This window comes from Papaver somniferum, chromosome 8 (genome assembly GCF_003573695.1).
Source record: "Papaver somniferum cultivar HN1 chromosome 8, ASM357369v1, whole genome shotgun sequence".
Taxonomy (NCBI): Eukaryota; Viridiplantae; Streptophyta; class Magnoliopsida; order Ranunculales; family Papaveraceae; genus Papaver; species Papaver somniferum.
The window spans coordinates 72,846,467-72,869,929 of record NC_039365.1 but is presented as its reverse complement, the minus strand read 5'-3'; the positions used below and the strand labels follow the sequence as shown (position 1 = coordinate 72,869,929).

The 23,463-nt window shown below is 40.2% G+C and overlaps 1 protein-coding gene across 1 annotated transcript; it reads right to left on the bottom strand.

The window, feature by feature from the left end:
* Positions 1-20,969: 20,969 nt before the first annotated feature.
* Positions 20,970-22,804, bottom strand: LOC113302182. Its single transcript, XM_026551034.1, has 2 exons — positions 21,452-22,804; positions 20,970-21,331 (listed from the first exon to the last, which is right to left on the bottom strand). The coding sequence occupies exon 1, from the start codon at positions 22,593-22,595 to the stop codon at positions 21,609-21,611; it is 987 nt and encodes a 328-aa protein (XP_026406819.1). The 5' UTR covers positions 22,596-22,804; the 3' UTR covers positions 20,970-21,331; positions 21,452-21,608.
* Positions 22,805-23,463: the final 659 nt, after the last annotated feature.

Genomic DNA, 23,463 nt, shown 5'->3' with positions numbered 1-23,463 from the left:
TAGCGCTGAAATCATCCCATGTATGCACCACCGTGCAAGACAGAAGAGCAAACAAAATAAGAAATACGGGGATACGTACCTGGAATATGATCGCCTGCTTTTTGATACTGCTTTGCCGCTAGCTCCAAGGCGTGGGAATAAAACTGATGATACGGGATAAAGAAGATGGGTAACACCTTTTATAGGAACGGCGCTTTTGGGAGTTCGAATGGAGGAAGGTTTCCTATTTTTGGTTACACACGGAAAGAGGCAACTAGAACTGCGCTGGCAAGGCTCCATGGTGCCAACAGGCCGCCGCCAAGCTAGCGCCAAGAGACCGCTCCTAGCCAGCACCATCTTCTTCGTGTTCCATCTAAATCCTAGCCAACGCCATCTTCTCCGCGTCCCAGCCAATACAAAACCAGCGCCATCTTCTCCGTTCGCCAACAATCCGCTCCATAGCCGGCCAAAGTAACGCCCTCCACTCCATAGCCAGCGTCATCTTCTATGATCCATGGCCGATGCCAACATCCTGCGCCATCTTCTATGCTCCACGACCGATACCAACAGCCTGCGTCGTTCCAGCGCCATCTTCTATGCTCCATGACCGATGCCAACAACCCGCGTCCTTCCAGCGCCATCTTCTCTGCTCCATGGCCGATGCCAACAGTCTGCGTCCTTCCAGCGCCATCTTCTCCGCTCCCCATCCAACACCAAAACAACGCCATCGTCTCCGCTCCTAGCCAGCTAAAGCAGCGCCATTCATCTATCCATAGCCAGCGGCGCCATTGACCTAGCCAGCCAAAGCAGCGTATTCACCTTTCCATGGCCAGCAGCGCCATTGACCTAGTCAGCCAAAGCAACGCCATCCACCTTTCTGTATCTGACCAGCGCTCGTCCCGCGGACCAAGTCGCAGTGCCACCTATGCCAATTAGTAGCCAAAGTTGCAGCGCTGACGCCAACACCCTATGGCTAAGCCGAATTTATGCAAAGCCGCCTATGCAAGAATCACAGATTCTTCATGCCTCCTGACAAAGCGGCGCGGAAAATGTCGCTTCAGACGTTACACCTCCGATCACCAGAGCCAGAGCCGATGCCGCCACCCCGAACGTTTCTTCAAGTGTGACAGCTCCAACCGTCACCAGAGACGCTGCTACTCCACCATCAGGACGAGAGACTGGAGGAGCCAGAAGAAGCCGACTTCCTCTTACCATTATTGATTTGATGTAAAGACAAAAGGTTCTCGTAAGGCTCAGACAGACATGGCTACAACTCAGAAAGGGATACCTATTTTCCTGAAGACACTAATGGAGCGGCCACCACAAGATTCACGTCAACCCCAGATGGAGCTGACAAGGTATACTTTTAACATCCGGCGCATGCACTTCAGCAGGACGCGCGTTTATAGATGAAGAGGCTTGCGTTGCTCTTGAACGCCCAGTAGAAGAAAATCAACAATCCAATTTTATCACACGTGAAGATCAGGAACGACTTCTCCAAAATCAAGGCAAAGGAAATCAGCAACTCTCCTGAGTTCACAAAGACCCTCTTCCCGTCAGGAGCTGCATGATTTCTGGGGACTTCGCCCGCAAAATCGTGCAGTCTATGATGAAACATTTATGTGAGATTCTATTCTCCAAAGTGCAGCTTCAAGACATATTTGCATCCCTCAACCACACTGCATCAGGAAAGCAGCTGTTTCCAGCCAGGGAAGCCGTTATCAAACCCCAACTTCTCCTGAAAAGCAAAATTGATAGATGGAATTGGGGACTCCTAAACACTGTTCACTTGAAGGATATCGGGTTTGACAGCACGCAGATTGACGCGGCCTCCGACTTCAACATTGTAACCATCAAGGCTCTGGGAGTTGCAGGAAAATCAAACAGAAGAAGCGTATTCTTTCCCATGAGAGAAAAACACGACTTGTCGACCAACACTATTTGTGTCGTCTTCCCATATGCCATATCGTATCAAGTCGTTTTTCGAAGTCAAGAGTCAATATCGCCCTCACTGGATTTTTCTGAGCCCCTTTGACGTCTCTCTCCAGGAGCCGCTTCAACGTTCTCTACAGAAGTCGCTCCTCTTCAAAGTTCTCCAGCAGTGGCTCCGCTTTAACGTTCGCTCCAGCAGCCGAAGCTTCATCGTTTTTCTCCATAAGCTTCAACGTCCTCTCCAAGAATCAAATCCGCTTCAACGCCTCCTTCATGCCAAGGATCGTGTCGTAGCCGCCACTTCTTCCTGCCAAAGATCGTGCCGTAGCCGCCACACTCCTTCCTTCCAAGGTTCGTGCCATTAGCCACCACACTCGTCCCTTTCAAGGATCGTGATTGTAGCCAGCCAAGGTTCATAGTCGTGGCCACCTTTTGTTTCATCCCATCAAAGACCTGGGGACTTTTGTCCGTCTTTCGACCCGTCATCATCCTGATGTCATCACTAACACCTGATGCTGCTCACTTATGGGGGAGCCTAAAATACCCAAAGCCCAATCTTGTGCGAAAGACATGCCTGGCGGAGACAGATCTAAGTAACTATCATTAAACTAAATGTTTTATATCCATTAGGCATATTCAATAAATTTTAAAATATCTTAGTGTTGAGACGTGCAAATTCCTCAACACTCACTACTGTGTTGCTAGGCATGCTTCCTCAACACATTCTTCCTCTTAGTGTTGAGACGTGTAAATTCCTCAACACTCACTACTGTGTTGCGAGGCATGCTTCCTCAACACATTCTTCCTCTTAGTGTTGAGATGTGTAAATTCCTCAACACTCACTACTGTGTGGCTAGGAATACTTCCTCAAAACAGTCTTCCTCTTAGTGTTGAGACGTGTAAAATCCTCAACACTCACTACTGTGTTGCTAGGCATGCTTCCTCGACACATCCTTCCTCTTAGTGTTGAGACGTGCAAATTCCTCAACACTGACTACTGTGTTGCTAGGCATGCTTCCTCAACACATTCTTCCTCTTAGTGTTGAGACGTGTAAAATCCTCAACACTCACTACTGTGCTGCTAGGCATGCTTCCTCAACACATCATTCCTCTTAGTGTTGAGACGTGCAAATTCCTCAACACTCACTACTGTGTTTCCAGGCATGATTCCTCAGCACATCCTTCCTCTTAGTGTTGAGACGTGTAAAATCCTCAACACTTACTACTGTGCTGCTAGGCATGCTTCCTCAGCACATCCTTCCTCTTAGTGTTGAGACGTGAAAAATCCTTAACACTCACTACTGTCTTGCTAGGCATGCTTCCTCAACACATCCTTCCTCTTAGTGTTGAGACGTGTAAATTCATAAACACTCACTACTGTGTGGCTAGGCATGCTTCCTCAGCACATCCTTCCTCTTAGTGTTGAGACATGTAAAATCCTCAACACTCACTACTGTCTTGCTAGGCATGCTTCCTCAACACATCCTTCCTCTTAGTGTTGAGACGTGCAAATTCCTTAACACTCACTACTGTGTTGCTAGGCATGCTTCCTCAACACATTCTTCCTCTTAGTGTTGAGACGTGTAAATTCATAAACACTCACTACTGACGTGCAAATTCCTCAACACTCACTACTGTGTTTCCAGGCATGCTTCCTCAACACATTCTTCCTCTTAGTGTTGAGACGTGTAAAATCCTCAACACTCACTACTGTGTTACTAGACATGCTTCCTCAACACATCCTTCCTCTTAGTGTTGAGACGTGCAAATTCCTCAACACTCACTACTGTGTTGCTAGGAATGCTTCCTCAACACATTCTTCCTCTTAGTGTTGAGACGTTAAAATCCTCAACACTCACTACTGTGTTGCTAGTCATGCTTCCTCAACACATCGTTCCTCTTAGTGTTGAGACGTGCAAATTCCTAAACACTCATTACTGTGTTGCTAGGCATGCTTCTTCAACACATTCTTCCTATTAGTGTTGAGACATGTAAAATCCTAAATACTCACTGCTGTGTTGCTAGGCATGCTTACTCAACACATCCTTCCTCTTAGTGTTGAGACGTGCAAATTCCACTACACTTATAAATGTATTGCTAGGCATGCTTCCTCAACACATTCTTCCTCTTAGTGTTGAGACGTGTAAAATCCTCAACACTCACTACTGTGTTGCTAGGCATGCTTCCCCAACACATCATTCCTCTTAGTGTTGAGACGTGCAAATTCCTCAACACTCACTACTGTGTTGCTAGGAATGTTTCCTCAACACATTCTTCCTCTTAGTGTTCAGACGTGTAAAATCCTCAACACTCACTACTGTGATGCTAGGCATGCTTCCTCAACACATCCTTCCTCTTAGTATTAAGACGTGAAAATTCCCCAACGGTCACTACTGTGTGGCTAGGCATGCTTCCTCTATACGTTCTTCCTCTTAGTGTTGAGACATGTAAAATTCTCAACAATCATTATTGTGTTGCTAGGCATGCTTCCTCATCACATCCTTCCTCTTAGTGTGGAGACGTGAAAATTCATCAACACTCACTACTGTGTTGTTAGGCATGCTTACTCAACACATTCTTCCTCTTAGTGTTGAGACGTGTAAAATCCTCAACACTCACTACTGTGTTGCTAGGCATGCTTCCTCAACACATCCTTCCTCTTAGTGTTGATACGTGCAAATTCCTCAACACTCACTATTGTGTTGCCAGGCATGCTTCCTCAACACATTCTTCCTCTTAGTGTTGAGAAGTGTAAAATCCTCAACACTCACTAGTGTGTTTCTAAGCATGCTTCCTGAACACATTCTTCCTATTAGTGTTGAGACGTGTAAAATCCTAAATACTCACTGCTGTGTTTCTAGGCATGCTTCCTCAAAACATCCTTCCTCTTAGTGTTGAGACGTGTAAATTTCTCAACACTCACTACTGTGTGGCTAGGCATGCTTCTTCAACATATTTTTCCTCTTAGTGTTGAGACGTTAAAATCCTCAACACTAACTACTGTGTTTCTAGGCATGCTTCCTCAACACATCGTTCCTCTTAGTGTTGAGACGTGCAAATTCCTAAACTCTCACTACTGTGTTGCTAGGCATGCTTCCTCAACGCATTCTTCCTATTAGTGTTGATACGTGTAACATCCTAAATACTCACTGCTGTGTTGCTAGCCATGCTTCCTCAACACATCCTTCCTCTTAGTGTTGAGACGTGAAAATTCCACTACACTCATAAATGTATTGCTAGGCATGCTTCCTCAACACATTCTTCCTCTTAGTGTTGAGACATGTAAAATCCTCAACACTCACTACTGTGTTGCTAGGCATGCTTCCCCAACACATCATTCCTCTTAGTGTTGAGACATGCAAATTCCTCAACACTCACTACTGTGTTGCTAGGAATGTTTCCTCAACACATTCTTCCTCTTAGTGTTCAGACGTGTAAAATCCTCAACACTCACTACTGTGCTGCTAGGCATGCTTCCTCAACACATCCTTCCTCTTAGTATTGAGACGTGAAAATTCCCCAACGCTCGCTACTGTGTGGCTAGGCATGCTTCCTCAACACGTTCTTCCTCTTAGTGTTGAGACATGTAAAATTATCAACAATCACTATTGTTTTGCTAGGCATGCTTCCTCAACACATCCTTCCTCTTAGTGTGGAGACGTGAAAATTCATCAACACTCACTACTGTATTGCTAGGCATGCTTACTCAACACATTCTTCCTCTTAGTGTTGAGACGTGTAAAATCCTCAACACTCAATATTGTGTTGCTAGGCATGCTTTCTCAACACATCCTTCCTCTTAGTGTTGATACGTGCAAATTCCTCAACACTCACTACTGTGTTGCTAGGCATGCTTCCTCAACACATCGTTCCTCTTAGTGTTGAGACGTGCAAATTCCTAAACACTCATTACTGTGTTGCTAGGCATGCCTCCTTAACACATTCTTCCTATTAGTGTTAAGACGTGTAAAATCCTAAATACTCACTGCTGTGTTGCTAGGCATGCTTCCTCAACACATCCTTCCTCTTAGTGTTGAGACGTGCAAATTCCACTACACTCATAAATGTATTGCTAGGCATGCTTCCTCAACACATTCTTTATCTTAGTGTTGAGACGTGTAAAATTCTCAACACTCACTACTGTGTTGCTAGGCATGCTTCCCCAACACATCATTCCTCTTAGTGTTGAGACGTGCAAATTCCTCAACACTCACTATTGTGTTGCTAGGAATGCTTCCTCAACACATTCTTCCTCTTAGTGTTCAGACGTGTAAAATCCTCAACACTCACTACTGTGCTGCTAGGCATGCTTCCTCAACACATCCTTCCTCTTAGTGTTGATACGTGCAAATTCCTCAACACTCACTATTGTGTTGCCAGGCATGCTTCCTCAACACATTCTTCCTCTTAGTGTTGAGACGTGTAAAATCCTCAACACTCACTAGTGTGTTTCTAGGCATGCTTCCTCAACACATCCTTCCTCTTAGTGTTGAGAAGTGCAAATTCCTCAACACTCACTACTGTGTTGCCAGGCATGCTTCCTCAACACATCCTTCCTCTTAGTGTTGAGACGTGCAAATTCCACTACACTCATAAATGTATTGCTAGACATGCTTCCTCAACACATCCTTCCTATTAGTGTTAATACGTGCAAATTCCTCATCACCCACTATTGTGTTGCTAGGCATGCTTCCTCAACACATTCTTCCTCTTACTATTGAGACGTGTAAATTCCTCAACACTCACTATTGTGTTTCTATGCATGCTTCCTCAACACATTCTTCTTCTTAGTGTTGAGATGTGTAAATTCCTCAACACTCACTATTGTGTTGCTAGACATGCTTCCTCAACACATTCTTCCTCTTAGTGTTGAGACGTGCAAATTCTTCAACACTCACTACTGTGTTGCTAGGCATGATTCCTCAACACATTCTTCCTCTTAGTATCGAGACGTGTGAATTCCTCAACACTCACTATTGTGTTGCTAGGCATGCTTCCTCAATACATCCTTCCTCTTAGTGTTGATACGTGGAAATTCCTCAACACTCACTACTGTGTTTCCATGCATGCTACCTGAAGACACCTTTCATACCAGTGTTGAGACGTGTAAATTCCTCAACACTCACTACTGTGTTGCTAGGCTTGCTTCTTCAACACATCCATCCTCTTAGTGTTGAGACGTGTAAAATCCTCAACACTCACTACTCTGTTGTACATCCTCCTTTTAGTGTTGAGACGTACAAATTCCTCAACACTCACAATTGTGCTGTCATGCATACTTCCTCAAGACATTATAGTGCTAACGTCCCCACCACCTCAAACACTCATCTTTGTATTCGAGGCTTGCCGCACCAACACTACATGGCGTCAGCACCCTGTGGCCAAGCCAGAAGTATGCCAACACAAGGATCATAGACTACTCATGCCTCCCGCCAAAGGTTAGTCGAATTTTTATGGCGATCTCTTAATGTCTTTCCTTTCGATTTTTATCCTCATATGTCACCATTTCATGCTTACCGCGCAGCAATGCCACTGTTACGTGCTAAGCAGGGGACTTAATGTTGATGGTGGTTTTTAGCTTAGGGTTAAAATTTTAAAACCTTGCATCTGATGTGACGTCACTCTGCGAGTAAACAAAGCCATGAGTGTTAACCTCTCCACTGACACATTTATTGAACCATTAAATATATTTACATGAAATTTATCCAGACTGGAGAATGTAGCAACAATCCCAGATTCCCTGTAAATTTCGGTGCCTTGCCTATATTACTTATTAATAGAAGATTCACGGAGTACTTTTCTGTGATATGTTCCCTGACAGAACCCTTAATATCGGTATGGAATGACGGATTTTTGTTCACTCGCAGCAGAGTATCACGGATCTCCAAGTACCAAAGTTAAGGCCATTGCACGAAATACTCAGTCAGAAAGAAAACAGAACCGTGGAGTAGGAGCAAAAACTAGGAAAGCGTGCGCCACTTGGCCACAACCCATGCTACCCAACCGACCCTTATTCCTCGTCGACCAATCAGGTCGCTTTAAAACTGCCACACTCCCAATGAGTTGTGGCTGGGCCCATACTTGCCGGCCCTATTTACCATCGACCAATCAAGTCGCATAAAACCTTCCACACGCACCAAAAGATGGCCACACCCGTTCTTGGCCGGCCCCTCCTTTTATCGACCCATCAGGTTGCTCTAAACCTGCCACAACACTGAAAGAGGTGGAAATTGGGTCAAGTGGTCACCATGCCAAATCGGCTTCCCAAAGATTGTACAAACAACTAAGAACGTTCGGTAAACAATTTTAGTATGAGCTACATGCCAAAAGTTTCGTATGGATGTCTAACATAACATACTAAAGATTCAAATCAATCGGAGCAACGATCTAAAAAAATACAACATAAAAGGCGAGCTAGGTCATGGCTGAAAACTGACAGAATCCCTCCTGAATTCTTCTTGAGTTTTACCGTCGGGCTGTTTTCACCTCCTAAACGAGCTCAAAACCTAGATATTCCCACGTAGGGAGATAAGAAATTCTTTTTCGATCAAAATAGAGGGTCGGACCGTCGAAATCCGAGTTCGTACGAGAATTATACAACACTTTTAGTGAGGGTCCCACATCTGAATTTTCTGATTACGAAATTTCATGAGTTAACACAAAACAGAAAGTAGCCATAATCAACGGCTACCCTTCCTCATGAGATGCGATATCAGCCATCCAAGTTTTCCACCGAACTGACAGACTTGTGGAACTTTTAGGAAACCAGTGGCCATGGCTACGCTAGGCGCCACTCGCACCACTGCGCCACTGGCATGCACGAGCCATGCCAGCCATGCCGCCAAACCCTAATTTTGGCCATGCCGCCAAACCCTAATTTTTGGCCACGACGCCAAATCCTTTGGCCATGCCGCCAAACCCTAATTTTGGCCACGACGCCAAATCCCAGTTTCTCCATGCTGCCAAACCCTAGTTTTGGCCACGACGCCAAAAACTAACTTTGATCATGCCACCATGTCACCGGCATGTGCCAATGCACCACTTTTCTATTGACAGGCGCCAACAGAAGGTAGCCGTAATCAACGGCTACCCTTCCTCCCGAGATGGAATCTCAGCCATCCAAGTTTGCCACCGAACTGACAGACTTGTGGCAAATTTTAGGCGACCAGCCACCTAAATTCAGTGGCCATGGCTACTCCAGGCGCCACCTACACCACCGTGCCACTGGCATGCACAAGCCATGCCGCAACGCCGCTGGCACGCACTAAAGGCGCCACTGCACCATTAGCAGGCGCCGGCAGAAGGTAGCCATAATCAACGGATACCTTTCCTCATGAGATGCAATCTCGGCCATCCAAGTTTTCCACTGAACTGGCAGACTTGTGGCAACTTTTAGGCGACCAGCCGCCTAAATCTAGTGGCCATGGCTACACTAGGCGCCACTTGCACCACCGTGCCACTGGCATGCATGAGCTATGCCAGCCACGCTGCAACGCCGCTGGCACGCACTAAAGGCACCACTGCACCATTAGCAGGCGCCGACAGAAGGTAGCCATAATCAACGGCTACCCTTCCTCATGAGATGCAATCTCGGCCATCCAAATTTGCCACCAAACTGACAGACTTGTGGAAAATTTTAGGAGAACATCCGCCTAAATATAGTGGCATGGCTACGCCAGGCGACACTTGCACTACCGTGCCACTGGCATGCACGAGCCATGCCTGCCATACTGCAATGACGCTGGCATGCACCAAAGGTGCCATTGCGCCATTATCATGCGCCAACATAAGGTATCCATAATCAACGGCTACCCTTCCTCCTGAGATGCAATCTCAGCCATCCAAGTTTGCCACCGAGCTGGTAAGCTCGTGGCAAGTTTCAGGCGACTATCCAAGACAAGCCTAATAGCATCACATGTTATTTTTCTACGACAGACCTCTCGATTTTAACTTGCCACACGTAGAAAAATGCTACATGTTTTCCACGAAAACACTCGAGACATCAAACATGTCACAAACTGGGGGATGCTCATCAGGGTATTGGCCTGGCGGTTTACAACGTGCGGCGTGCAATACGCCCGTTACAAGAAAGTGTCATAAAGTGGGGAGGTTAGTAATGGCAAGGAGTAATGGCGTGAGCGGATACACCTCCCTCATTATGGAAACATAAATCCCAACGTTACATGTTACTATTCCACCGCTCAATCGTTTCCACTTCCTACGAGACCAGGGTACGTTTTATTGCGACTTGTATAAATAGGTCTCACCTATTTCCACCAGACAACAAGTTTTGATCAGGAGAAAAATACAACATCCAGAAATCACCTGGTAGCTTTTCATTCAGCTAGCCAGTTCTACTTTCTGATACAAATCACAAAACCGCCACACTTCCAGAATCAATGATTCTGGTCTCAACACTTTCTTCGCTTCCCTCCTTAAGACCAACCCTTCTCCTTCACTTTGTGACCGAACCAAGCATGGAACGACCATTTCTTGGTTTAGGACAGGATTTTATAGATTGATCTCTTGAATCAAAAGTACTCCCGTGCAGTGCATTGTTTAGAGTCTAAACTCGTTTCTCATCCACACACACGAAATTACCAAAACCGGAAGAAAAATTTTTCACCCACAAACAGATATCTCAATTTTTCGATTCAATACTTACTCAAGTAAATATAAATCTACAAGCCTAATTAATTGAATACAAGAGAAATTAACTTGAACGGTACCAAAGACCAATGTTCAAGGATCAATCAATTTCAATCAACAACTAAAGGTTGGATTTACCAATTGATCGATTCAACGAACAACCTGTGATATTTCAATTATATAACGAAATATAATGCGGAAAAGAAATAACACAGACACCAGAAGTTTTGTTAACAAGGAAACGACAAATGCAGAAAAACCCTGGGACCTATTCCAGATTGAACATACACCGTATTAAGCCGCTACAGACACTAGCCTACTCCAAACTAACTACGGTCTGGACTGTAGTTGAACCCCAACCAATCTCACACTGATCCAAGGTACAGTTATGTTCCTACGTCTCTGATCCCAGCAGGATACTACGTACTTGATTCCCTTAGCTGATCTCACCCACAACTAAGAGTTGCTACGACCCAAAGTCGAAGACTTTAATAGAAAATCTGTATCACACAGAAAAGTCTACAGTAGATAAATTTGTCTCCCACGGAAATACCTACGAGTTTTGTTTCGTCTTTTGATAAATCAAGGTGAACATGAACCAATTTATATACCAGACTTATACTCCCGAGAACAACCAAGAAATATCAATCACCTACCAATAATCTTAATCGACTAGCAAAACAAGATATTGTGGAATCACAAACGATGAGACGAAGATATTTGTGACTACTTTTCTATCTTGCCTATCGGAGAAATTTATCTCCAGCCAATCTTACGATTGCACTCAATCACGATAGAAACAGCAAGATCAGATCACGCAACTACAGAGAAAATAGTTGAGTCTGGATTCACAATCCAATGAAGTCTTCAAGTCGTTAACCTACATGGTCTCGGTAGAAACCTAAGGTTAAAGGAGAATCGACTCTAGCTTACACAACTAGTATCACACATGAGGTGTGGGGATTAGGTTTCCCAGTTGCTAGAGTTCTCCTTTTTGTAGTCTCCAAATCAAGGTTTGCAATCTAACTTACCTTGGTAACAAAGCATTCAATATTCACCGTTAGATGAAAACCTGATTAGATTCGAGCTAATATCTTTCATCTGTTAGATCGAACTTAGCTTGTTATACACAAATGAAATGTAAATTCATTTAGTTTTGAGTAACCGTACCTAAACGTGTACACCTAGTTGGTTCAACAGTAGTTAACCAATGGTTATAGCCATATGAGCACTTTCATATCAACCTTATTCATATTCACCATAACTAGTTTAAATGACTCAAAAGAACTAGTTGGAGAGTTTTTCAATTGCTTAGATATCATAGAAGTATATAAGACACAATCGAAGCAAAAACGATTTTGATTCACTCGAATCGATTCATGAACATTATAGCCACGATTTGCAAAGATTTCATTCCTTAGTTTATATATGTTTTAGATCACAAATAAAAGGTTTTTAGAAAATAACCCACTCAAGTATGCATACCGGTACGCATACTTAAGTACCCGGATTGAGCTTTTTTTCAGTTCACAAACTCCAGCAGAAATTCACGGGATGTGAACTTCCGGCAGTACGCGTACGGGTAAGCAGACTTAGTTTCCGGACATCCTAAACCAGTAAAGTACGCATACTTTGGTTCAAGGATTTTGGACTTACACAAGTATGAGTTCACATACAATGTTTATATCATTCAAGGTTATATATTCTAAACTCTCATTTCAATCATTGAAACATTCTTAGAGGATGTTAAATAGAGGTTATTCACACACTATTTTTCATCAAAGCGATTTTCAATATATTGAAATGATCAACATGACTTTCGTCACTTTATAAAGATGAACTTGGCCAAAGCGAAATCTTCCCAACACATATTTCGAGAAATAGATAAGCGAGATAAACTCGGCTCGAAATAGCAAATGTGTATATTCAAAGTCTATATAGTAATGCGAATTTTGTCTCAATATAGGAGATAGAATAGATAGACTTTTGAGTGATAGATAAGTTCAAGTCTCTACATACCTTTTTGTCGATGAAGATCCACCAGTTCCTTGAGTATTTTTTCGTCTTTGCATGATGAACGTCGTGGAGTCTAAAGCTCAACTACACTTACTATCCTAGTCCGAGACTTAGCTATAAGTAGACTAGAAATCAATATTTATAGTTTTGATCACTAATCTTGACAAACAAGCTTGAGATAGCAACGCTTGAGAGTTCCACGAGCAGTTCTCTAACATTTCCAACTTTACCCTTGTTCTGCAAAGGGTTTAAAGCCATAAAGGCTAATGCCTTTGCATTCATGGATGCATCACTAGCTTATGAGTCTTATCCAAGCACAGAGCATGCCTTGAACTTGCACATAGGCCGTTTCAAGCCTATTCACAACTTTCTTACTTTGCTGCAATTTTCCTAAAATAGCGAAAACGTTTTTTTGAAGACCTAAATGGTGAAATTTGCCTAAATTTTGGAGACAATGTGGATGAATAGATTGACATTTCTTGATCTTTGTGCCATTTCCTATCAAAATGGACACCTCTTGAGATAAATTACGACATTCGAGTCCTTAACTTCCAAATAATCTAGCGCGCATGCTATAACTTGTTCATCTGCATCCGTGCGTCTGTCATGCTCATGCCATACTTGTATTGCATCATCCTTGTGATGCAAGTGGGTTATGCAAGCTTCCCTAACTTCCATACCGATTTAGCTTCCTCTCCTGGCTATGCCCAATTCACAATTGGTGCGTGCTTATATAGAATGACTTGATATGAAGTATGAGCATCCAAAGAATGAACAACAACTTACCTCATCAAGTATGGAAACAATCATCTCTTTCATCGTAATGCCTAGCCAGATGATATAAGTTACCAAAATGCCGCAATCACCTCGCAAAATGTGCTGCACCACAAAGGCTAAGTGCATTGCAGCTGCCTACGTGCCCTTCTTGTACCTTGAAGGGATCAAGCATAGACCGTAGCTCACCAATGTCGGGATAAACAACTAAAGCCAACTCGTGTTGCAAGGACAAACCCAAGCAAAGCCTAATTCATATAGGACAAAAGACTTTCAAAATATATGTACAAGGACATTCTTAACTTGTGATTCCTTGTGGAAAATATTCTTACTTCCTTGAGGAAAGTTCCTCGAGGAAGCTTCCTCGCATAAACTTATCCAACCAACACCTCCTCCTCATACATGTATTATTGACAATTTTACAACTTCAAATTCTGGACCTCTTTGACACTCACTAAGTATCGCTTTCTCGAGGAACATTTACTCGGTTTCCTCGATGAACATTCCCTTTGCATCATTAATGCTCCCACCAATAACTATAAAGATGAAACTTCATCTTGTTCAACGATGCATCTTTGAGCATACATCATGCAAAAAGTGTGGGTGTTACAAAAAACTTAATGATACTATGAAATGGGATACTGAAAATGTACTTCATATGTGCGCCAAAGATATTCCAAAAAACAACACAAGCTAATAAAGCATAACTATAGAGTGTGGTTAGTGTCAGCTAGATCCGTATGGGTTTTTATCACAATCACGTATTTTTGAACACACACTGGTGTTATTTGGCCACTAAGAGACTCGAAGGGAAGCTCCTCACCATATTGCAACAATTCACATGAGAAGGCACAATTGGTATTTGGGTAGTTCAGTTGGAGTTTCTAGTAGGGGCTTGTTTCACTTAGTTCTATATATTTTATTAGTACACCTTTATCACCTGGGTTTTTCATCTTACGAGAGTTCTTCAACTGGTTTCTCTTGAGGAGATAACTACGTCGATGTCTAGCATTGCAGTTCACTTGAAAAGGTTCAGTTGGTTCATGGACTGAGATTTGACGTACATAAAGGCATTAATGGGGTAACCATGGGCTAAATTTTTTCCAAACGGTGATTCAAATTACAAAGGTGTGATGTGTAATGATTACTGAAAATGAGAATTCAGTTTATTTCATATGGGACTAAGGATTGCATGAAGTCTAACGGCTTCTAAGAATTTTTGTTATACAACAAATGTCATCAATATTAGCTTGGAAATTCATGTTTGCCTGGGAAGAGATGATCACAAACAGCTAAGAGTTCATGGTGTGATGATAATGAAAATTACAACAAAGTGTCATCATGTACCTATTACGATAGAGGAGTGCCCCATATCATACATGACATAAAGGCAGCAAGAATCTTCTCCATGTCAACGTAGCAAGCCAATTTTCTAAACCGTCACCCTTGAGGACATGGATTTTATGAAGGGGATGATGGTATTGTCATCTACTTGTTATGAGAGATGAGTGCCCATATCGTGTTCAAGTCAGTAGATAATAGTTAATAGTAATTAGGAAAGTTACTCAACTTAATTAGTTGTTGATGATAGTTGTAAAGGTGCTCGGATGAATCCACCTGGTGTAGTATTGATTGTTAGATGCTAGTGTTTCAAAGCATAGTTTTACAATCTAAGGATATGTAAGGAAAGGTTATCCAAGAAAATATATCAAATTGATCGTTTTGAATGATTAAATCGTGTTTTTTACCCAATGTTGTTGTAGAAACACAACAGATATATATGCAGACTGTGTGTGAAACATGAGATAGTGAGGCTGAGCATCATCCAAGCATAACCGTCCATCATGGATTGTATGGGATAAATTCTCGTTTGTGGGTCCCTTTGATGAGCGTATAAAGCTCTAAGGGGCTTTGTGTGACTTTCTAGATTTCGTAACACTGTTGTATCTTCTACTAATATTTTTTTCCTTTTCGTTGAATTTGTTTCTCTCGGTCTTCCTCTTCTCTTTGTGAGACTACTCAACTTTCGCTATTGGATAATCTAGTATGGCGAAGTTGATTTAATTCAAAAATCTATTTCTTTCCTAAATTTTGATTAACCCTTTTTTTCCAGTTGGACTTGGATTTGTTCGGGAAATTACTTAACTAGTTAAAATATAAATTCTAGGGTTTTAGTTGCTACATTGAAGTTAAATTTGTTTAATTAACTGAAATTAAGTTTTGAAATCGTTTCTTTATCTGTATCTTGAAAGAATGAACATACATTCTCATATTAATTAATGCATCATTTCGGTTTCTTCTTGTTGTACCTTTTCTATTGGTCTAAGATATGATGAGGGCTTTCAAGAATTAAAGCCTTTGAACCTAAGGAACCGTTACTGTTGTAGTTGGTCCATAATTTAATGATTGTTCGCCTCATGTAAAGCCTTTCACTCTTTAACTCTCTATCACATACTACTCTGTTTTGCAGCTAATTAATAACAGATAAATCAAAATGATTGATTACCTAGTTGGTATAGATTAACGTTAAGTGATTTGGATTAATTTGCATACTTCAGTATCAATAGGAAATGGAGATTCTTCAAGCATCTTATACAAATTTGTTTCTTGAAAAAACAAGAGAGAACAAACGGTTTGGTACTGGTGAAATTAAACTACACAGGGAAGATAGACGGGCATGAGAGAGAAAAAAATTCTACGAATATATATTGGAGATTGAAATGACGAGGGTACCCAAGTACACCACAATCTTTTCGTTATCAATATGTAAGTCCGATATCTAGTGTGATCATATATGGACAAAGTCGAGACAATACAACAACAAGGTATACACTTAATAATAGTTACAGTATGAAACCGATATAAAATAAGATCACTATCAAGTGTCTTGGATTAACTAACTAGTGTATTTACTTTTAATTATAATAAAACAATTATAATTGCGGAAAGGAAAAGTAAATCATACAACAAGATTTTTGTTAGAGTATTGCTCGGTCGAACTCACAAGTGTTGATATCTCAAGCTTGTTGTCAAATTTAGTTGATCAAAACTATATCTTGATTTCTAATCTACATTTAGTCTCTGATTAGGATAAAAGTGTGTAGTTGAGTACCAGACATCACTGCGTTCTACCGTTTGAAGGCGAAGATCAACCGAAGCTTTTGGAGAACTTCATCAACAAAACGTAAGTGAAGACAGAACCACCTATTACTCAAGTTTTCACCTTTCTATATATGAGACAATGTCGCATGACTAAATTAGATACTACGTGCATAATATAAATTTCGAGTCAAGTTAATATTGATTAACCGTTCTCGAAATATGCTAAGCTTAAGAACATTTGTTCATACTTGATGAATTTGGTTAAGAAAAATTTATTGTTTATAACATAAAGTATGATTCAAGATTTAATCATTTGAAAGTAGCCTGGAATAGTGATATGTGTCATTGATGTTATTAAGGAATGTTTCAAATCGATTATTAGAGAGATATAGAACTACTGTAAATTTGGAAACAGGACAGTATGCATACCAGTTCGCATACTGGGGGAATTGTTATAAGTCAGGAGTCACAACACATGTACTGGGTACACGTACCGGCATAGCTATAGTTCGGTAGCGACTTTTTCGTATGCATACCCGGTATGTCAATACCATAAAAAGTCTGTTGACTCGTGAACCAGGAAGGTACGCACACCTAGTATGCAAATCGAAAAAGATCTGTGGATTCCTGGATTCGTTTTTGTCTTAATGGTATACATACCCGGTACACGTACCATGAAAAAAATAGTCACGAACATGTATACAATATACGTACCAGGTACACGTACTTACCCTGTCGAATATTTTCATATGCATCCGAATTATTTCTATGAGATAACCGGCATTTGAACAACTCTATAATAATACTATCTAGATATGATTGATCACATTTGTCAATTAAGATTAAAGTCTTAAAGTGTTATTTGAAAATGGTTAAGTTTATCATTCAATTGGCTAGTTTCGGCTAACCTTTTATGAACAAGTTATTGTACACGGTTCGGTTATGGTTTATCCTAACCAGAGTATATATTCTATTACGTCAATCTCAAGTCAAGTTTTTCATATAACGGTGATTATGTATTGCTTGATTCCAAAGCCACCATAGCTTAAATCTAAAGCAACCTTGACCTTGAAAGTCTATATAAGGAGAACCTCAAACAACTGGGATCTCCCTGACACTATTCTTGTGTGTCCTATTTGTATAATAGAGTCGTCATCTCCTTTAAACCTTTTTAAGTTTAGCTACTAAAAAGACTCCACCTAGGGATTCGTGAAGCCAGGTCCAATTATCTTTATCTTGATAGTTCGTGTATCCTGATCTTATTTTGATTGTCGAGCCTTTAGCTCCAAAAAACAAGATAGATAGAAATCACAAAGTTTCTTCGTCTCAGACTTTGTGATTCCACAAGTATTTACTTGTGAGGTGAATAATAATCTAGGATGCTCTTCGAGAGTTATAAGACCGAATTTTGAGGTTTGCTAGACTTTGTCTATTGCAATTGATTTCCTACCGCATCTTGATCTTTGATCAGAACGAAAATCACATATAGGATTATCTGTGGGAGGTAGATTGGTGTAAAGTCTCCAATTGAGGTAAAGCAACTCTTAGGTTGTGAAGGACGTCACCTAAGGGAATCAATTGCATAGAGTCTTGCGGGATTCAAGAGGCGTAAGGAGCGCGATTGTAACTGAATAGTTGTGACGATATATTCGATCTCAACTACATTCCAGTCTAAAGTATTGATAGTAGGCTAGTGTCTGTAGCGGCTTAATACAGCTTGGTGTTCAAATATGGACTAGGTCCCAGGGTGTTTCTACATTTGCAGTTTCTTCGTTAACAAAATTTCTGGTGTCTTTGTTATTTCTTTTTCCACATTATATTGTTTATATTTGTAATTGAAATTTCACAGGTTGTACGTAAATCAATTCAAGTAGATAAGTCCAACGCAATTGTTGGATACGACTTGATTGATCTTGGATATTGATCTTTGGAATCGTGCAAATACTCTCACGAAATAATCAGGTTCACATAATTGTCTCCGTTTACATTTTGATTGTGAGAGAAAGAGATATAAGCTCTTCGTATAATTCCTGATTGAGATTCATTAAGTTGTTGAGTTTAGTCCATACAAGTTGTCTAAGAAAAAGTTTGTGGTGTATTTTGGTACCCTCGCGTTTTCAATTGCCATAAGAGCAGGCAAACACGTGACCTAACAAGTCTGTGTTTGAAGTAATTTGATTATATGGACATGAGTGAAATCTCGATAAACTTACCGCCATCCTTTGATGGGAAAAATTACTTATGGTGGAAAACTGATATCCGTTCCTTTTTACAAGCCCGTAAATTTCAGACATGGAAACTTGTTGCAATAGGATACGATCCTCCGACAGTTGTTAGATATGGAAACACTGTTGTAAAATATTTAGCAGAATATAGTGAAACCGAGATAAGTGTTGCAAAGCATAATTCTGACGAGTTAAATACTATTATTCACGCCATAAGCCAAGATCTCCAGCACCATGTTATTTCGTGTAATAGGTCTAAAGATGCTTGGGATATCTTAGGAACCGTATTCGAAAGAGATACCTCTGGAAAAGAAGCTAGGCTTCAAAACCTAAATTCTGACTCTTTGTATGTTTGATGAAGATTCGTTTGATGAGTTTAATCAAAAAGTGTATGGAATTGTTAATGCATGTTATGCGTTGGGGAAGACTATTCCCCAAAAGGACATTATGATGAAAATTCTCTGATCTTTACCAGGAAGATACGAGTCTAAGAAGCATGCCATCATGGAAGGAAATAACCTTGCAACACTTTCCAGAAACACCCTAGTTAGAAAGTTAAAGATATTTGACCATACATTGCAATCCAAAGTCGGAAAGGATGTTGCGTTCAAGGCACTGAACAACACTGAAAATCTTAAAAGTGAAAGCGTTGACAACTCTGTGAACAATCTTGTTGATCCTGAATTTTCAAATGGAGATCTTGATAACTCAGTTTCATTAATCACATGACAGTTTAGAAAACTTCTTAGGAAGAGAAATAAAAGGTTCACTAGAGAAAACATCCTACGTCAGCTAAGCCAGGAAATAAATTTTGAATTTTTTGAATTTTGTTTAGCAAAAAACTTTCTGAGCCTTAATGTGTCAGTTGTCTAGCATCCTTGATATTCGTAATCGTGATCTAGGAGAAAAATAACTTAATACTCCTATTGTTTTTCAAACTTCTAAAATTCAAACTCATATGGGTATCTTGCAAGCTGTGGATGCTAGAATATCTACATGGTTTCATAGACTTTTATCCCAGGCTTCTAGGACAACTTTGGTTAAACGCATTTGTCAAGCTATCCCTTTATATCAGATGAGAGCTTTTCTTATCCCTAAATACTTTTGTAGGAAGATGCATTCCCGGATCTGCAAATTTTGGTGGGGGGAAATCCTGGATCCTAGATAAGAAATTATACTTGCTTGGTTGAGATATTCTACGCTCTCCAATTCTGGGGGAGGTTTAGGATTTAGGAAAGCCGAGCTGAATAACTTGGCTATATAGGCTAGAAATGCTTGGAAGATTATTGAAAACCCCAATTGTTTGTTGTGTATTGTCCTTAAAGCCAAATATTTTCCTAAAACTGATTTTTTAAATGTTAAATACCATAGTAGCTGCTTTTGGACTTGGAAATGTCTGCACACGATACAAGAACTTCATATACCTTTTATCTCTTGGATTGTGGGGGATGGGATATTCATTAACCCTGGTGTGATATAGTTTTGTAGGCTACACACTTCTAATCCTAGTTCAAAACTTGACTTTAGTAGACTATAAATCAAGATATAGTTTTGTTCATCTAACATTGATAACAAGCTTGAGATAGCAAAACTTGTAGGTTCACCCGAGCATTGCTCTAACAAGTTGTTTCTTTATTTAATTTCCAACCTCGGTTATGTAATTCTATTTCTCATGCGCTACATCAATGGGCTAAAAAAAAATTGTACTATGTATTGATCTGCACCTCTAATTTGGTTTCTACCAATTGTTGAGGCGGATCATTAACCTTTTTGAAGGCCGTTGCTTATATATATAAATAAAAATACTCACTAAAATTCACACGAGCTCACCTAAATCTCGTACAAACACGAGATTCTAGGCAGGAGCCTCATTTTCAACATCATGAGCATGTGTACCATTGATACCATGAATATAGGTACAAGAGAATTACCAGAATCTGGACCGTCTAAAAATCACCATCTAACACCCACAATTGCTTGTCAGATCTAACTGTAAATGGATCCCTCCTCATTCTTATAACATTTATGAGCTTATAAAACTTTCTACGTCGATGAAGAATCTACTAAGTTTTCTGCGAAGAAAACTCTTTTTGCGTTATACTCCCTCCATACTTATTATATTGGCGGAATTTTGAATTTTACTTGTCCCACTCGATAAGCGGAATCCTATTTCCAAAATAATTTTTTTTCCACAAATCCCTTTGTTTATGCTACATTGAAAATTATGTTGGGAATAAGACAAAGGATAAAGCAAGAAAAAACATAAAAAATTATAAATTACAATTAATTTTCTTAATCTAAGAAAATTGTCTCTCCGCCATTATACGTGGTAAGGAGAGAATAATATTTAAATTATTATTTTTAATAGAAGTTGGTTTCTTTGCTTCACAAAAACAAAACACAAGAGAAGGAAAAAGAAAATTACATACGAATCACTTCAAAAAGATCACTACATATTCTACGGTGTCACGAATAAACTCCCACGTACGAAATTGAACAGAGAAGTACGAAAATGTAAGCGTCAAACAAATTGAGCGGATCCGGCGACCATACAAGGACACCCAAGACCCACAGACTTTGCTTTCTAACCTGGTATAATTTTCATTCGCCGGATTGTGACATGTGAGGTAATGGTTCCCAATAGCTCGTTACACCTGTGTGTATAAAATGATCGACCAAACAAAAATAAGTCAGACTTTCTCATCTTCTATCTTTTGTTTTCTTTACATTTTCATCGCGAAATTCTCATTTTAATTACGGTAAAAACGGCCAACCTCAAGCTGACCACCCAGACTATGACCACCAAGTTAATTTCGTTAAAACCTTTGGTAAGGTTACGCTTCCTTCTCCTTCCCCCTCTGCCTCTCCTTCCTATACCTCTTCTGGTCGTCGTCCAAATCTCTCTTGTCAATAAGCATACACTGTTCATCATCACAACCGGTAGTCGTTGTCGCAGCGATAAAATTGGCTATCAACGGCTAAAGCATCCGCAATAGGCTTAATGACCAAAATGCCCTCACCAACAACAGCACACAATAATCCGCTGAGAAATACAACAAATCCTAACCAATCAAATGGTAATTCATGTGATTTCCAAAGCGCTGAGGCAGTAAGAATTAGAATTTGTGCGGAAACTGAAAACAAGACTGTAATCACTAATAGATATATTCTGACCCTCAAGCCTTTATTGATCACGATAGAACAAACTTTCCAACAAGCTGATGTAAACAATATCATGTAAATGATTCCAAATATTGCGAAAACTATAGTACTCATTAATGGGTACGTACATATTACCTTCCCAATGTTCCCATCAACACCGTTTAATTGAAATCCTCTGAATAAGATCTCAGGATAATTAATCAATCGAGTAGAAAAGAAAATAAAGAAAATTTGTAAGGCCAAAAGTGGAATACAAACTGAAAATAAAACCAAAATAGCTCTACAGAAAATATTTTTTTTAATTTTCTTTTTAGCAGAAATATTGACAAGAAAAAGAAGAATAATCAAAAACCCAGGTTGAAAAAACCCTTGAGACAGTACGATATGGGCTTTACAGAGATTAACTTGTTGGCTAAGAGAAGGAAATTTATACAAAAAAGAAAGAAAATAAGGTGGGATTAAATAAGGAAGACGTAATATATCATTGATAGCCCAAAAGGAAATGAAAGAAACGAAAAGGATTCTAACTGTATAGAGAGAATTGAAATCCTTAAGATGCTGAGATTGATGACTTTTTAAACGAAAATGGAGAATGAAAAAGATTGAAAAAAATGAGAGAAGAAGGATCGACGAAATGAAAGTAAGGGTTGTTAAATCTGCTATTGAAAATAGTAATATGATATTGCTTACTAATGATTGCGATAATGTTGATGATGCTAATGGTGATGAAACTGGTATTGATGATTCTTCGACCATGGCACGTCTGATGAGACTGGGTAGACGTTAATGGTGATGATGGTGTAGATGTTTCAGACATTGAGGTTGAGAGAAAGATGGGGAAGATAGGTTAGAGAGAGAAAGAGAGAGATCGGAGAGATAGGGGGTTTGAGGGCGATACGCCCCTTCTCAAGAAGGGGCTGTAACCAGGCTGGTGCTATACGAGTATGACGATAAGAAAAACAAAACAGAGAGGCCGGGGTGGAAGAATTGAGAAAAGGTTCCTACTAACTCGGGTTTGAACGGTTAAAATCTACTCAATAAAAAATTCTGCTGTTTTCGTTTTTGTATTCCCACGTAGTTTACAACTTAACATAGTGCGCGGGACGTTGAAGATTTTGCTGTTCATTTGGGCCAAGTTCAATAATCTGACGGTGCGCACTGTTTAAGGTATATATTTGCTTCAACCGGTCAAAATTTTTGGATTGGCTTCTATGTAAGTGGTACTAAATTGATTGGGAGGCTGCTTAACAGAACCACTTTTTATTTTATTTTATTATTTGCTAGGAAAAATTAGATTTTATTGAACTTTAGGAGATTACGTTGTAAAATTGAGAAAATCAAGGACATTTCCCATTCATTCTTTCGAGTTCTGGACCTCCTGCTGAATAATATGATTTCTACATAAAAATTCAAATTTACGAATTGAATACCAGAGATAATTATTTTATAATCATCTAGGACTAATTTATTGTATCAAAATAGTTGATTACTATTGAAATTAAAATAATCAATCACTGACTTAGCGTTACTAACAAAACACATTTTCTCCAAGCTTTTATCCTTTGCCAATGTTACCGCATCCAATAAGGCCAGACTTTCAGCTTCCTCAGCGTCTCTCACTATC